General features: G+C 41.8%; 1 protein-coding gene across 1 annotated transcript in view; it reads left to right on the forward strand.

The window, feature by feature from the left end:
* The window catches only part of LOC117020905 (coiled-coil domain-containing protein 162-like), an 89,093-nt gene that overhangs the window by 28,799 nt on the left and 47,535 nt on the right, over window positions 1–12,759 (forward strand). Inside the window, exons 11-12 of the mRNA XM_033103707.1 lie at window positions 3,000–3,165; window positions 7,480–7,618. Of these exons, the coding sequence (XP_032959598.1) occupies window positions 3,000–3,165; window positions 7,480–7,618 (305 nt within the window). The remainder of the gene's footprint in view (window positions 1–2,999; window positions 3,166–7,479; window positions 7,619–12,759) is intronic.

Raw genomic sequence — 12,759 nt, forward strand, 5'->3', positions numbered from 1 at the left:
CAAATAAATATTTGCTAAATAAAGTACAGTGTTGAAAATGGCAATTTGGGAACATTCCGGTTTTTCTTTGTAAGTGAAAACATGTGTAACAACCTAGATTTCTCACCCTTTCTTCCCGCCCCCCCAGCTTTATTGAGGTGTAATTAACAAATAAATCTGTACATATTTAAAGTGTACAACTGTGAAAGGGTTATCACAATTAAGTTAATTAACACATACATTACCTCAGATAGTTACCTTTTTTGTGTATGTGGTAAGAATGCTTATCTACTTCCTTAGCAAATTTCCAGTATATATGAAAAATAATATTAATGAAGCTACGTCAAAATGGAGTTAGAGCTGCCATCCTAGAAGAACTGCCTTGTATATCCTACTCCTCCAACCTCTGGGATGTTTAAACTGGGCAAAATAATGTTCGGACTAGGCCTAAAGCAACATTGTATTCCAAATAACTGTTTGCAAAGCTAACAGGAACACAGACATTCTGACTACGGAACTAAAAATTAAAGACACCTTTTAGAATTAGCACCTCCATGTATAGCTAAGGAATAACTTACCTTATTTGCACCTATAGAAATTCCATCCTTGACTTATTAACACCAATAGAAATTTCTTCCTTCTATTCCTGTAATTATTCCCCTTCCCTTTCTCGTAAAAGCTCCTTGCCTTCACCCCCTAATTGGAATACTATTTGGGTTTCTGCCTGAATCAGTGCTTCCCCAAAAGCTCTTCTTCTGGATCTCAAATAAATGTTTGTTGCCACTTACATTGGCCTATTTTTCTTAGGTTACCATATACAATATAGTATTATTAACTACAAGCACCATGCTGTACATTGGCTCCCCAGAACTTACTCATCTTATAACTTAAAGTTTCTACCTTTTGACCAATATCTTCCTGTTTCCCCTATTCCTATGGCAACCATTATTCTATGAGTTTGACTTTTTTTTTTTTTTTTTAGATTCCACATGAGAGATCATGCTGTATGTATCTCTCTTTGTCTGGCTTGTTTCACTTAGAATAATATCCTCCAGTTTCATCTATTCTGTTGCAAGTGGCAGGGTTTCCTTTTATATGTCTGAATGATATTCCCGTGTGTGTATCACACTTTTTTAATCATTTATCCATCCACCTGGCACTTAGGTTGTTTCCATAGCTTGGCTATTGTGAGCAGTACCGCAATGGATATGGGAGTGTAGATAATCTCCTCAAGATACTGATTTTGTTTCCATCAGATGTATACCCAGAAGTGCAATTGCTGGATCATATGGTAGTTCTACATGCGAAAGAATGAAACTGGACCCCTATCTTACACTTCTCACAAAAATTAACTTGAAATGGATTAAAGACTTAAATGTAAGAAAGACCAGAAACCATAAAATTCTTAGAAGAAAACAGGGAAAAGCTCTGTGACATCAGTGTTAGCCATGATTTTTTGGATAAAACATCAAAAGCAGTCAACAAAAGCAAAAATAAACAAGTCAGACTATGTCAAACTAAAAAGCTTCTGCACAGCAAAGGAAACCATCAACAAAATGAAACAGCAACCTATTGAATGGGACTAAATAGTTGCAAACCAGATATTTGATAAGGAAATAATACCTAAAATATATAAGCAACTCATACAACTCAATAGCAAAAAAATAAATAAAGCTGATTTTTATAATGGGCAAAGGATCTAAACAGACATTTTCCCAAAGACCTACAAATGGCCAACAGATAAATAAAAAGGTGCTCAACATAACTAATTATCAGGGAAATGCAAAACAAAACAACAATGAGATGTCACCTCAGACCTGTTAAAATGGCTATTATCAAAAAGACAAGAGACGACAAGTGTTGGTGAAGATATGGAGGAAAGGGAACCATTTTTCACTGTGGATGGGAATGTAAATTGGTACAGCTGTTATGGAAAAGAGTATGGAATTTTCTCAAAAAAATTAAAAATATAATTACCCTTTCTTTCACTGAAGAATTAATTTTCAAGTGTTTAAAAAATATATATTTACGTATTATATATACTACATATGTGTGTGTATGTGTATATGCTACCTTCTTTAGTTTGATAATAATTTTTCACTTTTATTTCCCTTGAATGTTAATATTTAAAATCTAGTGTTTAATTGTTTTAATTGTACATTTAAACTATGTTGATAAATATCTATGCTTTGCTTACACATATTCCCTCAGGGCAATGTTGTCTGAATATGGTCCCTGTGAATTTCTTTGTGACCCTTGTAATTCATCAATGGTCTTACAAACCTATTGTGATGAGTTTGTGGCCATCAATGGCTTTAAACAAAGAGAAACGCATTGCTTTAACCCCCACCCCGGGAGTTACATTGTCCAAAGGCATGTAACCCAGTTTGTGAAAAGATTTGTTGTTCAGGCTGGCCTGGTGGCTCAGGCTGTTAGAGCTCTGTGCTCCTAACTCCTAAGGCTGCCGGTTCGATTCCCACATGAGCCAGTGGGCTCTCAACCACAAGGTTGCCAGCTCAATTCCTCGAGTCCCGCTAGGGATGGTGGGCAGCACCCCCTGCAACTAAAATTGAACACTGCACCTTGAGCTGAGCTGCAGCTGAGCTCCCGGATGGCTCAGTTGGTTGGAGTGCATCCTCTCAACCAGAAGGTTGCCGGTTGGACTCCCACAAGGGGTGGTGGGCTGCGCCCCCTGAAACTAGCAACGGCAACTGGACCTGGAGCACAACTAAGACTGAAAGGACAACAACTTGACTTGGAAAAAAGTCCTGGAAGTACACACTGTTCCCCAATAAAGTCCTGTTCCCCTTCCCCAATAAAATCTTAAAAAAAAAAAAAAAAAAAAGATTTGTTGTTCTGTTTTTCAGATGTTATCCTGTAATTATTATCCTGTATTATACTGCAAAATGTTTATCTAAATATTCCTGTTCAAATATATGATCTTTAATAATTGCTCCTATATTTTTCTGTGCCTCTTAGAAATGTTTAAAACTTATTTCCTTGCATTGATCTCCCCACAGGCAGCTTTTAGAGCCTTAAAGCTAACTCTACAGCTGATCGGTCCTTTCCATGACATTGTGGCCTGCCTTTTCAGTTTTGCTAAACTTGGGAACTGGCCAGCATGTTTTGAATTTCCTCGAAGTTCTAACCCTGTGAGAGGTGACTGGGGAGGAACTGAGGGCATTGGTAAGTAAGTAAAGGTCATTAAACCACCTTCAATATTCAGTTAGTATCCTATGAAGCTTTGTGGTTTTTTTTGCAGCTTTACTGAAGTATAAGTTACACAATTGTTTAAGATATTTAAAGTGTACAACGTGCTAATTTGATACACATACACACTGTGAAATAATTCCCCCACCTAGTAATTACTCAGAAGCTCTTAATACTTGGAAAGATAGAACTGAAATATTTTCTCATAAATAACAGTGATAAGAAGGGCCAAGGGAAAGTCTCATTATATAGTGTCTCCAAACTGATTAATTCCACATTTACATGTTAAACCACAAAGTACACCAACTCAGGACTGGGGAGGCCTGGGTGTTTACCCTGCTTGTGCCACTTGGTTATTGGAAACTAGACACATTACCCTCTGGGTCTCGGTTTGTTCATCTATAAAATGGGGGTGATAGATAGTACCTGTCTCACAGAGATGGTCTGTAAATTAAAATCTATGTAAAATTTCTAGAAGGATGTATAAACCCCCACTATATATTAGTGTTCTTTTATTCTCTTTCTCTTCCTGGCCTTCGTGAACTAATATAGCAAGGTCAGAGCCAAACATTCACCATCAGGAAGCTTGCAGACAGCTCTTGGCTAACTAACAGTGGCCCAATGGTCCTTTAGTAAGAATGACTGAGGGTTTAGTTTTATCTGCCCACTGCTAATTCATGAACTCTAACTCAGCACTGTGTTCTAAAATAAATGCAGAAAGTAAATTAAAGACACGGAAATGCTTAGTAAACTGGGTTTATCAGAGTCAGGGAAACTGATCTTGTTATTTTAATAATTTGACTCCCATCTAAATTTTGTCATTAATCATATAACAATTAATAGCAATATATTATAACATAGTAGATAAGGATTTTAAAGCATGAGAACAGCCAACACAATGAGGACAGGCCAGGAAAAATGCCATCCCTTTCCTTGAGATGGGAAGATAGGTGTTATTACATGGAGATGAGATACCCTCTTTCCCTGAAAATAAGATGTAGCCGGACCATCAGCTCTAATGCGTCTTTTGGAGCAAAAATTAATATAAGACCCACTCTTATTTTACTATAGTAAAATAGACCCACTCTTATATTTACTATAGGGTATAATATAATATAATATAATATAATATAATATAATACCGGGTCTTATATTAATTTTTGCTCCAAAAGACGCATTAGAGCTGATGGTCCGGCTAGGTCTTATTTTCGGGGAAACACGGTAGCAGGCAAGATAGAGCCAAGGCCACGTGTCCAAAGGAAGTGACTACACAGGAAGTCCTACAGCAGCTGGGAGGGCAGAGCCCGCAGAGAAGGTATCTGGGGGGACTTGCCCTCACTTGAATCAATGAAGAAAAATAGGATGGTCCTGGCAAGACGAGAAAAGGACATTGACAAAGACAATAGGCAGGTCTGCATGTGTCCAGTCCAAAGAATGGTGCACCCACCACTGTGACACTGCGGAGCAGTAGGAAATGAGGCCAAATTGTTGAGGACCTAGAGTTCAGGCTGAAGGAAATTCTTTCTTACTATTTATAGGCTTAGGAACCGGAAATCATTGAAAGAAGTAGGGCCCAGCTTTCTGAGGTATGCAATTAGAGACACACACCTTGTCGTGCTGCCAGTAGAAACAATTGGGCTCCAGAGAGAATGTGCAAAGTTTTGCATACTCTGCTTTGCTGAAAATAGATAAAGAGCAAACTGAACTGGAAAAAAAAATCCTACCCTAAGATAATCATCTTTTTAAAAAGACTCAGCTGCTCAATTCCTAGCCTGCTTCCCAGAGGAGGCAAGGAGAGCTCAGGTGAAAAGATGAGATGGGTTGGTTCATGTGCTCACCCAACTCCTTTCAGCCATCTCTGAGCTCTTTGGAGTTAGATAAAATGACTTCCGTAGACTTCTTTGCTTTAAAATATTTTAAAGGGACACTCTCAATTTCAGCTTTGGGTTCCCCCCCCACCACCACTTGCCTGAGGAAGCAGTTTTTAGACACTAGTTCTAAGAGGACTAGCTCTGTGACCCCTGCCAAAATCTCTCCTTTCTTGAAAGCCAGCAACTCCCTTTGGAGTCAGCATGAAGCAGAGGATGTAATCAGAACGTGAGCGTTTACGTTGTGATTTCCTTGTAGAGGATCCGGAGGCCAATTACAACTCAGATACTACACATTAAATTTCATGTTTCAGGAACTCCAGGGACAAATTAGGAACAAAGTGTACTTGCTCTGAGCCAGTGGAGACGGGGCCACTGTGATTCATCTGTTTTCCTCTGATTTCCCAAACGGGACCCTACTAGGGAAAAGGAGGAGGAAAGGCTCATTTTTTTCCTGAAGTTGTTGGGCACACGGTCTACTCCCAACCCTACCGCCACAACCACAAAGCCACCACTACCTGCCCCATCCTGCCTTTCCTGCCTCTGCCTGCCACCTCCCCCCCCACTGAGCAGGGTGGACCCCCAATGAAAGGGACGCCTGAGCGAGGGTTGCAAAATCAATAAATAACAAAGAAAAGGTGGTCCCCACCTCAACATCTGTATTTTAATGAAAATGCCACCTATCAGCACAGAACAGTTTTGCTGGGAAGTGATTGTGTGAAAGTACACACATTGTACTGTATGAACAACAATGGAAATAATGTAAAGAGCAAAATCACCAGTAAGCCAACCACTCTGACAAGTGAAATATTTTTATTTGTATTTACTCCCTTCTAGCCTCTGCCCAAATACACTTTACATTTACGTTTTACAGAGTTTTAATCACAGGGTATATGCAATTTTATACACTTGATTCATTGTCATTGCAGAGGATTATAACCCTTTTCCCCTGGTTGCTGCTTAGCCTGACAGTGTATTGCTTGTAGACAAACACACTAGGCCTTGAACAAATAAGGCTCACCCTCCAGCTTCCCCTACTAACGTTCTTAGCCAGTTCCCTCGAACGTGACTCCTCTTCTGGTGGAAATTTCTTTTCAGCCCAATATGACCGTCCGATTTATAGGAGTCAAAAAAAGTTTGATGATTAAATCCAATTCAAATCCAATTAAATCCAATTTGGAGCTGGAAAAAGACTCAAAAAACCCTTTTCTGTTGTGCATAAAATATCAAATGTGCATGAAACCTGGACTGCTCATCTTTTCCTAAAGCCAAGAGCATATATTGCAAGTACTAGAAACCATTCTCAATCCTGGTTCTACCCTGACCAGGCTGTCCTGGATGGCTTCCCACTCCCTCACTTCCTTTGATTCCATGCTGGAAATGTGGGAAGACATCCAGTACCCGACGAGACAGGGTAGATGGGTGCTCAAGTCTGGATGAACTGTTGGGATAGACTAACTCCCCAAATGCCTGTGGGTCTCCCATCTCACGTCTGCCTTGGGCTACATCAGGCACAGTGATCAATTTCCACATTCCTTCTCTTCCCATGGGGAGAGTTAATGAACATTTCAAATAAATTCACATTCTGGTGACCCTGGAAGTGTGGGCCCGCCCACCTACCCCACCAGTGCTCACTAAGGGCTCATCATTTTCTTGGTGTGCTCTCCCATTCTGACCAGCTTTCCTGGGCCATAATAGAGATTCCAGTATAGCCATCTAGACTCAGGCCAGTTTCCTCAACCCAGCACTGAGGGCCCCAAAGAGTCTCTAACTTAAATTTCCATCCAAAACACATATACCATAAATCTATTTATACCCAGCCTACTTTTGTAGTAAAAAACTCCTTAAACGACGAGAATCTCCTAGCACAGTGTGTGTGTGTGTGTGTGTGTGTGTACATGTGTACATATATGCATGCATATTTTTGCTTGCCTTGGATGGCCTGGAGTCTTCTTTAATTCATGAGCCAGCAACAGGATGAGCCAGTGACAGAGAGGGCTGATTTGGATGGCATAGCTATGAGAAATGAGTGCTAGTTTATAATCTATAGTCATTTCAATCCCCTGATAGGTCTACTGAGGCCTATACTTTCCCATTCCTTGTAATTTCCATTTTTTCAATCTATTTAGAGACTGTAGCCTTGTCAATTTTAAAACTTTCTTTTCAAAGAATGTTGTTATTATGATGAAAAGCAAAGCAAGTTTTTATCTTCCCGAGGGAGGAAGGAAGGAAGGAAAGATATGTCAGGCCTTGGGTTCTAGAACATAAGGCTTTGCTGGTCTTGCAAAACATATAATTAGTATACCCAGAAAGAAAGAGAAGTCCATTTAGGTAAACAGTGTTGCAGGTGAAATGATGGTTCACTGGGTTCGCTACAGTAGGCTGTTTTTCACACTATCAGACTGAAATGTCCATCTTCTAGAGGGTGAGCTTCAAGAGCTGCAGAAAATGATTGACAGCCTCCAGAGCCCCCAAGACCCCGCCCAGGTGTCCCAGGCCCTCCTCCTCCGAAGAGAGGTTCTGTTCCTGCAGTTCGACGCCGCAGTGAGGCACCTGATCCGGTAAGGGCTGGAGCCCTAATCCGGCCTCGTAAAGTTTTCAGGGCAGGTGTTGCTGAATAGCCATCAGGGGAGGCCACCTTGGCAAGATTAGATAACGAGCTTAAAATAGTCAGGGACACAGTCTGACCCAGGACTCATGTGTTCTGCCCCAGAGGCCGTTGGTGTGGAATGTGTTCTTGTCAGATGATAATCATCTTGATTTTATTAAGCGCTGTTTCAGTACCGACAGTTTGCTTCACAATTGCTGCTTTCCATATTCAGGTTGTTTTATTGGGAATAACATTTTTTTTATACTTCTGAAGATAATTTTATTCCAAGGGCTTTATTTTTTCAGCCCTTAATTACCTTTCAAGAGAACAGAATTTTCACCGTCCTTCTGAAGCCAAGGGAATTGGCTACTTGAGTTAAATTTATAAATACATAAACTTACCTCAGGCCTTCTGGGTATGAAGTACTGTGATACAAAAAGAGTGTTTATTTGGTTAATTACTCATGACTGATGAGAAAAACTAGTTTGGATTAAGAGTCATTATGTTTTTAGTATAAATAATAAGCTTTGTGTGGAAAGAGGTCAGGCCTGAAGTTCTCTCCTTACTCTTAAATTGTCACAATTAATTAACTTCCTTTGATTAAGTCCCCGTGTGAGTATTTAATCAATGAGGGGGACCTCAGAAAGCAGTGCCCTTACCTGTGGATTATAATCGCGTCCTACCATAAACGAGGGTGTCCACAGAGCATGGAAATGTGGGGATTATCCTGAACTGTATTTTCTCTTTCTGTTCTGCATTTTCTTTACTCTGAGCATGAGGGAACGCTGGATTTGGAATGTAGATTCAGCGGATCAGAAAATCAAGTTAATCTGCTTTCTTTTTCTTGACAAACAACTTTCTGAGCTATAGCTTAGTCAAGCAGGTAGGATATCAAGGTTCTAACCTGGGCTCTGAAACCCCAAGTCAGAATTTGCAAGGAATTTACATAGGTGAAGAAATAGGACCATATCCCAGAAGTTCTTTTTGGATCAGTTATGTGGGGTCCAGCTTGTTACTGTTCTCCCAGGGGAACAACTCCATTTCCCCCCAGGAATTGCTTTGCGGGGCTTTCTTTGTCCTGGCACACTCAGTCTGCAGGAATGGAGAGCACGGCGCCCTCTGTCCCATTTCAGTATATTCAGCATATTTTCCAGAGGACCTCAGAAGGAGCCGTCAGGGCAGTCTATCTCATTCATCACATTTCTTCCTGCCTTTTTTCTTCCAAGTTCTTGGTGGGGGTGGGGTGGGTTTGGGACCAGAATTAGAACCTAGGTGCGTTTGACTCCAGAGCCTGAGAGCTAGGATGGATGCGGGGCAGTAGTGTGGATAGAAAAGGAGACTCTGAGGAGAAGTCCCCTTCACCCTATGTAAATCCCTTACAATTTCTGCTTTGGGATTTCAGAGCCCAGAGGCGGGAGAAAAAGAGAAGCTGAGCAGTAAATGTTATCCCTCTTGCTGATTTTACTTAATGCTGAACCTGCAAACGAGGCAAAATCCTTAGATAATCAAAAGAGACAGGAAGCTTGGGCAAGTTCCCTCGCCCTTCCCAGAGCTCACCACCTCTGAGCAAATATGACTGTTTACCCCAGGGAACTTGGTGCTTATGTAAACTGAAGGCTTCTCCAGAGTTTGGAAAGAAAGAACTGAACTCTTCCCTAGAATGAGAGCAGCATGCTTCTGCAGACTGGGGGGAGGCAGGGAAGGATGCAATTCAAGGACAACAGGACAGTGGCCCCGTCAAGTCACCTAATATCTGGCTTCTGCTTCTCTGTGGCATAGACCAGCTTGGGTTACAGGATAGATACGCGTTTCTAAGCACAAACGATTCCCTGTTGCCCTTGTCGACCTGCCCTCCGCCAAGCTTGGTAAGGACCTGATGAAAACTGCTACTGTCCTCCAGTGGCCGTGGAATCACCTTGCTCAGAGCCCATCATTCACCTCTGGTCATGTCCACTGACCCGCAGGAGTTATTTATTAGCCAGTGCAGGAAATGGCTGAGGATTAAGCTTATCTTTAATTTCAGGTGAATTAAATATTTGCGTTGAAGGTAAATGCTTGGGAGGTACAGTGGTTCTAATCAATCCCATCTATTTAAGTCAGGAGCTGGCAAACCACTCCCATAGGGCCCCTGCCTCATTCTGTGTGGCCTGTTGGCCAAGGCTTTTTACATATTTAAATGGTTGGAAAAAATACTCAAGAAAGCAATTTTGTGACACATGAAAATTATATGGAATTCAAGTTTCAGTGTCCATCCATGAACTTTTTATGGACCACAGCCATGCCCAGTCATTTATGGATTATCTCTGACTGCTCTCACCACAGAGTTCAATATTTGCAGCAGAGGCAGTATGATCCATAAAGCTGCAAATATTTACTATCTGACGCTTTAAGGAAAAGTTTGCCAGCTCTGATTTAAAAGGTTGAATTCTCTTGCAATTCAAGAATGCAGGGAAGGGGGAGAAAAAATCCCTCAAAGGAACTCGATAAAATATGTGGTATGAAAAGTGCTACTAATCTGAATGGAGTGTTGATATTCAGAGCGATCACGGTAAAAAGGAGAAACTCAAAAAAGTATCCTGCAGGTACAACTTCCTGCAGTAAGCCTGATTTAGGAGTCCATCCAGGGATCTCTAAAGAAAGCAATGATCAAGGTCTCAGTCCTTGATTTTTCTGTTGGTTTTTCTCCTCATTTCTTATTTTTATGCTCATCTAGTTTGAGTATCTACAAACGTGTGCTTCAGGGTTATCTGGGGGTTTCTGGGAAACACAGAGAAGGCCTCAGGGGAGCTGGCCTAGCTCAGGACCACCGTCCTGGTCTCCAGTGTCTGAGAAGTGAAAAGTCACGACTTTTGCCTGGCCTCCTCAGGCCACTTTGCAGGTGATTTTTGTTTCACATTTTGTTGTGTTTGGGGATTTTTTTGTGGTTTTTTTTTGCTTTTTCTTTTTTGATATCCTTGCATCCAGGAAAAACTCTAGCATGTGCCCTTTGAATTCCCTGGTTCGAACCAACTTGCCTGGGATCATGCTACGTGTAGTTTTCTCACACATAAGGTGGTTGGCACTCTAGGAAACGCTTGATGGCTTCTTGACAGTAAGGCAACTAGTGTGTCACAGAACAGTGTGGAGAATTTGGCACATCTCTTCTGGTATTTTAGCGGGCTGCTGGGGAGACCCGACTTTACGAGGTGCTGGCAGTTGGCAGGTGCACACTGACATAAGCAGCAGCGGACCTTTCATTCCTGGGGGTTCCCCTGTTTGTTGAGTGCTGCTGGCAAGCTGCACTGCCTAGACCCACCCAGCAGGAGGCACAGGCCGGGATTCACCAGCTGAGGGTCTGAGTGAGTTGTCACAGGGACTCGGGAGCCCTTTTCAGTATTTCTAAAAGCATGATGGAAAAGACACGTTTGCCAAAAAGATTTGCAGGTAAAGAAAATATCAAGTTTCTTTCTTTCTGTTTTTAACTGGACTTGTAAGAATGAGTGAAGTAGGGAGGAGAGGGAAGTTAGTCCACTATGGACTAACTCCATGGGATAGAAATCATTGTCACTATTTTTACAGATGAGAAAATAGAGATTCAGGGAAGTTGCATAACTTGCACAGAGTCACACAGCTTGTTCTGTAGCAGAATTTACACTTATACAGTTTCTCTGACTCAAGAGTCCTGTTCCTTCCTCGATATCATGTTTCTTCATCTTTTCCTGCAGCTCAGAGCTTAGGCCGGAGGCTGAATTAAAAACAGGAAAATGCTTAATGGATATTAAGCAAGTCTTAATGGCCGTTAAGCAAGTCTTTCAAAATCTGGGGTCCAGGGAGAGGGAGGAAATGAAAGAGGATCTAGTGCTAATAATTTGGGGTATCATCTTGAGACCCCTTTCCTTACATAGCATTGCACAGTACAGCTCCCTAATAAACAGGTCTTTTGCTAGAGGGAGATGGTCCGAATGAAGGGCAGTGACCTAGATGAGAATTAGGAAAATGAGGAAAAGGATAACCAATGATGGGATCAGTGGTGGCGACTATCATTTGACTCTGTTCTCTCTAGACAGTATGTTGTCATCTATGATTCTGCAGCTTAGCGTTGCAGTCACACTTACATCTGAACCAGATTGATATTTTTTGAATAGTCTCCAAGAATTCATAAAGTAATGGACCTGGTATGTGCACAAAGCTGTGTTTGGGGCTCTTAAACTCTGCTGGGAGTTATGGTTGCTTCTGGCACTTGACAGTCACGAAGTTCTGCACACTTGCCAGGCTGAGAGCATGTCAGTGTTCTGTGTGCTTTTACGGGATGATCAGCCAGGTGCAGCCCCAAGAGGAGACACAGGAGAGTCTCAGGAAAACTAAGTTTACTGTTTTCACAAGTCTTAGAACCAGGAGGCACACACATCACCCAGTGCCATATGGGCAGGGATCTGTCCCAGTGAGGAGCAAGGAGAGTGCTTAGGCCGGGAAAGGCCAGGCAGGGCAGGGTGAACAGGTTAAGATGGGCAAATGGGAATAATTTCAGGGGGCTTTGGTTTGTAGGAGGGGTCTCTAGTTGCCTGGTCACTAGCCCTGGGTTGATTAAGGCAGTGGAATATCCCCTCTTGGGCTGTCTGGGCAGAGAGACGAGGGATGGCTCTGCATTGGTCAGTTTGCGCATCAAAGACTTGCCCTCTGCTGAGGCCTTTGCTTGCTCCAAGACTTGGCTAACTCTGAGAGGATCAGTCTCTCCCCAGCCAGAAAGGTTTTTTTAAAGGTGTCAAGACACCGTAATACACAAAATACACTTTAAAATATGAACAATACAGTCAAGGATTGATCAAGTAAGATGTGAACAAAGCTGAACCCAGAGGCTGAGGGAAATAATTCTGTGGATTGGCGAGAAAGAGCAGGAATGACATGAAAGAAGCCCAACCAGGGAGAGCGTGTGTGGCATACTGGGCTTCTGTGCTCTTGATTTGGGCTGAAAATGTCTCTTTTAGAATAGTCTCCCTTTTGGTGCCATTGATTTAGTAGATATATACAATCTATACAAGCTACGTGAGAGGTGCATGTAGAAAGTGCCTTGAGTGTTAAAGAATAAAATTCAGCCAAGTAAATCTGAGGACCTAATCGGCTTTATTAAGCGAT

Source organism: Rhinolophus ferrumequinum, chromosome 3 (genome assembly GCF_004115265.2).
Source record: "Rhinolophus ferrumequinum isolate MPI-CBG mRhiFer1 chromosome 3, mRhiFer1_v1.p, whole genome shotgun sequence".
Lineage (NCBI taxonomy): Eukaryota > Metazoa > Chordata > Mammalia > Chiroptera > Rhinolophidae > Rhinolophus > Rhinolophus ferrumequinum.